This window comes from Limulus polyphemus, unplaced genomic scaffold, assembly GCF_000517525.1.
Source record: "Limulus polyphemus unplaced genomic scaffold, Limulus_polyphemus-2.1.2 Scaffold606, whole genome shotgun sequence".
Lineage (NCBI taxonomy): Eukaryota > Metazoa > Arthropoda > Merostomata > Xiphosura > Limulidae > Limulus > Limulus polyphemus.
In genome coordinates this window covers 55,457-58,646 of record NW_013666216.1, presented here as the reverse complement: position 1 = coordinate 58,646, position 3,190 = coordinate 55,457, and the positions used below count along the sequence as shown (strand labels likewise).

Below are 3,190 nucleotides of genomic sequence, written 5' to 3'. Positions count from 1 at the left end.
ATTTTTGAGTCATGAAAATGTTTCTACATTCGATTGATAGATGATAAAAGATTTCTCCAAATATGCAAAAGTACAAGAAAATCAAATGTAAGCATGCATTGCAGAATATTATGAGCACCACATGTTCTAGATTTAGATTTATTAGGCCTAACTTTTAGAACAAATGTTACATCTAGATCTATTAACTTAGTCATTAGATCTGTCCCAGTGCAATGCCTAGTTTAATAGTTAGTATAGGTCTAAGTATGCCTATAATATAGACTACAATTTGCATGATGATGGACCTAGGGTCTAGAAATAAAGTTATAACTGCAATTAGACCTAAAGTCTAGTACATTAGTTTGCGTAAGACATGACTTACCATCATCCAATACAATTACAAACCACTACATTAGGCCTATAATGTTTACTAGATCTAGATCTAGGCCTTGCCTGTTGCATATATTGCCATTCTTGCACACCAGTTAATATGTTACATCAATCTCGTATTTTCTTTTCGTTGAACATACACTTACTTGCAAGTTGTACTCTAGAACTTGTATTTGATCTACAGATGAATGATGGAATAGTGTAATTTATTTCTGTACGTCAATACTGTCTCACTGTATTTCAGTGGACGGCTTTTAAAAGTTAAAACTGCAAACGTAATATGCACAAATAACGTAACACTGTGTTGTATTTACTTAACATAGTGCAGTTGCGCTATATCCTAGGGGAGGGCATAATTATTAATTAATAGGCATTATAGGCAGAGGACATTTTGCGCCCCTTCACATCTGCACCCTGGGGTGACTGCTCCCCTTGCCATGCCACTGGCTATCAGCATTTGAGAACATAATTGAGAGAAGTATCTATGTGATTGTTTTTATAAAAATTCAATATATATATAGATATATATATTTAAAATATGTTACACAACTCAGCATATTTAAAATACAGTAAGTGTTTTAATAATATTTTCAGATTTTTGTATGGAGATACAACTGAACACTTTTTTTTTCTTTTCTTTTTTAGGAAATTGAGGGTCTTCGTAGTGCTGTTTACCCTTCCATTTTGTGTTCAGTCACAGCTAAAGGTGACCTGGAAAAACTGGAAATAATGAGACAATTTGTAAGTTTTTGCTGTGTTATATTGTACAGCATATTTCTTATCAAAAGTAGCACTCTTTTTTTTCCCCTCTCCTTCGTTACTATACTACAGTTGGAGACATTGGATCTAGAAATGAGAAGTACACAAGAACATAACAGCATCTATTGTATTTATAATCACACAAATTGTTACTAATCTCTTCATCTGTATTTCAGTTTTACACATACTTGAACAGGCACCAAGAACTGTACTTTGAGTGGTTTCAACTGTTTTGTTAGGAGAACTAACTATAAAACAACTTTATACCTGTGTGTTGTACCAGCACAAACTGAGTCAAATATAAAGTGTACTTACGAAAGTCAGTGCAATTTTCTCCTATATGATAAATTCTATCAAGCTTCTATGATTTTACCCTGTTGAGTTTGTGAGCTTATAATGCTAAACATTGGGTTTTTATACCCACAGAGCACAGATAACCCATTGTGTAGCTTTGTGATTAAGTTTAACAATAAGCAAATCCTGTTTTATACTTTAAATTTTATAATAATTTAACCCAAAATAGGTTTTGCTATAGATTTTGCACCATTAACCTGTTTTTCATACACACTAGCTGAGATACAGTAGTATATCTGATGTTGTTAAAATATAAAATACATATTTATTTTTTGCTTATATGTATGTAAATTTCACTACAAATTTAAAGATTTATAAAATAGGTATTTGCAATCAAGAGATTGTATAATAGCTCATGTCTGTTTGTCCATAACTGTGTATAACTCATTACTACTAGTAGGTCGTGATGAAGAAATAATGAGAGCAAAATTATTTTGCAATGTGTAACAGTATATTTTTACATTTTTAAACATTTTTGTTTTTAGCAGTTCCTTGATGGTAGTCTTGATAAATTGTCAGTTTGTAACTTTGATTCAAGTACTTCTGTTATTCTATTCTTAAAGGGAGCTTACTTGTCAGCATGTGATTATGACTTCAGGACTCCTTTACATGTTGCTGCTTCAGAAGGTAATGTGGAAACCGTGAAGTACCTTCTACAGCATGGTGCAAATATCCACATGCGAGACAGAGAACACAAATGTCCAATGCAAACTGCTATTGAGTTTGACCACCATCCTGTTATAGAACTATTAAAGAATGCCGGAAGCCAACTTTGTATTCACCCTTTTGCATTAGCAGATACCCTAATAAGGTTTTTTATTTTTTATGTTCATATTTATAGCAGATAATAAACACACCATATGTTTCATAATACATTGATTACTGTAAAAAAAGACATAAGTATTATAAATTAAATTTGATTAAAATTGTTCTTAAAGCAGAAATGGTTTTGTGAAACTTGCATTAATTATTAAATATTAGACTATACTTTCATCTTTGTTTTATCAAAGTTTGTATTATTTAGATTGTTTCCTTCTGTAACATTGGATCACTAATGGTTTATTTTTAAACACACTTCTAAAGTAAACAAATATTATCTTTTATAAGAAATTGCATATTTTTGATGTTACCATTTTGGAATGTTTAAATACAACCACTTATAAATCTTTTAAAGTATAGCTTTGATTATTCTCAGTTATATGTAAGTCATAGCACTAAAATTTAATGTTTTAATTAGTTATATATGTATTTAATTACATAAATGCTGCTGCTTTTTTTTTCCACATTCATATGATCTTTCTCGTAAAACATTATAAATTTATAATGTACCGTATTTTTCGGAATATAAGACGCACCCTTATTTTGAAGACAAAGTTTTGAAAAAAAAAGCTACAGTCGCATCTGAAAGATTTTTATTGAACAAAAATTCAATTTGATACTTTAAAAATTAGTATATATTGTTCTAAACACAAAATAGCTCATTTTAATCCAAGGCAAGCACTCAAAAACGATTTTTTATTTGTTAAAGCTAGGCCTGAAACGGCCTTATTCTGCTCCACATTAAACAGGGATCGTCATGTATTTACAAGCTTTTTCACTCTCATCCATTACTATAATTTATTTTTTTATTATTTAGGGAGCATTATAAATAGTTATGTTTATAAAAGAAAAAAACTACTATTGTTATAAATAACACATTCAATTGAAC

General features: G+C 30.2%; 1 protein-coding gene across 2 annotated transcripts in view; it reads left to right on the top strand.

Annotated features, from left to right (window-relative positions):
- The window catches only part of LOC106459421 (L-asparaginase-like), a 30,469-nt gene that overhangs the window by 21,202 nt on the left and 6,077 nt on the right, over positions 1 to 3,190 (top strand). For both annotated transcript variants that reach the window (XM_022385922.1, XM_013919041.2), the window contains 2 exons: positions 1,015 to 1,110; positions 2,046 to 2,293. In XM_022385922.1, coding sequence (XP_022241630.1) covers positions 1,015 to 1,110; positions 2,046 to 2,293 — 344 coding nt within the window. The remainder of the gene's footprint in view (positions 1 to 1,014; positions 1,111 to 2,045; positions 2,294 to 3,190) is intronic.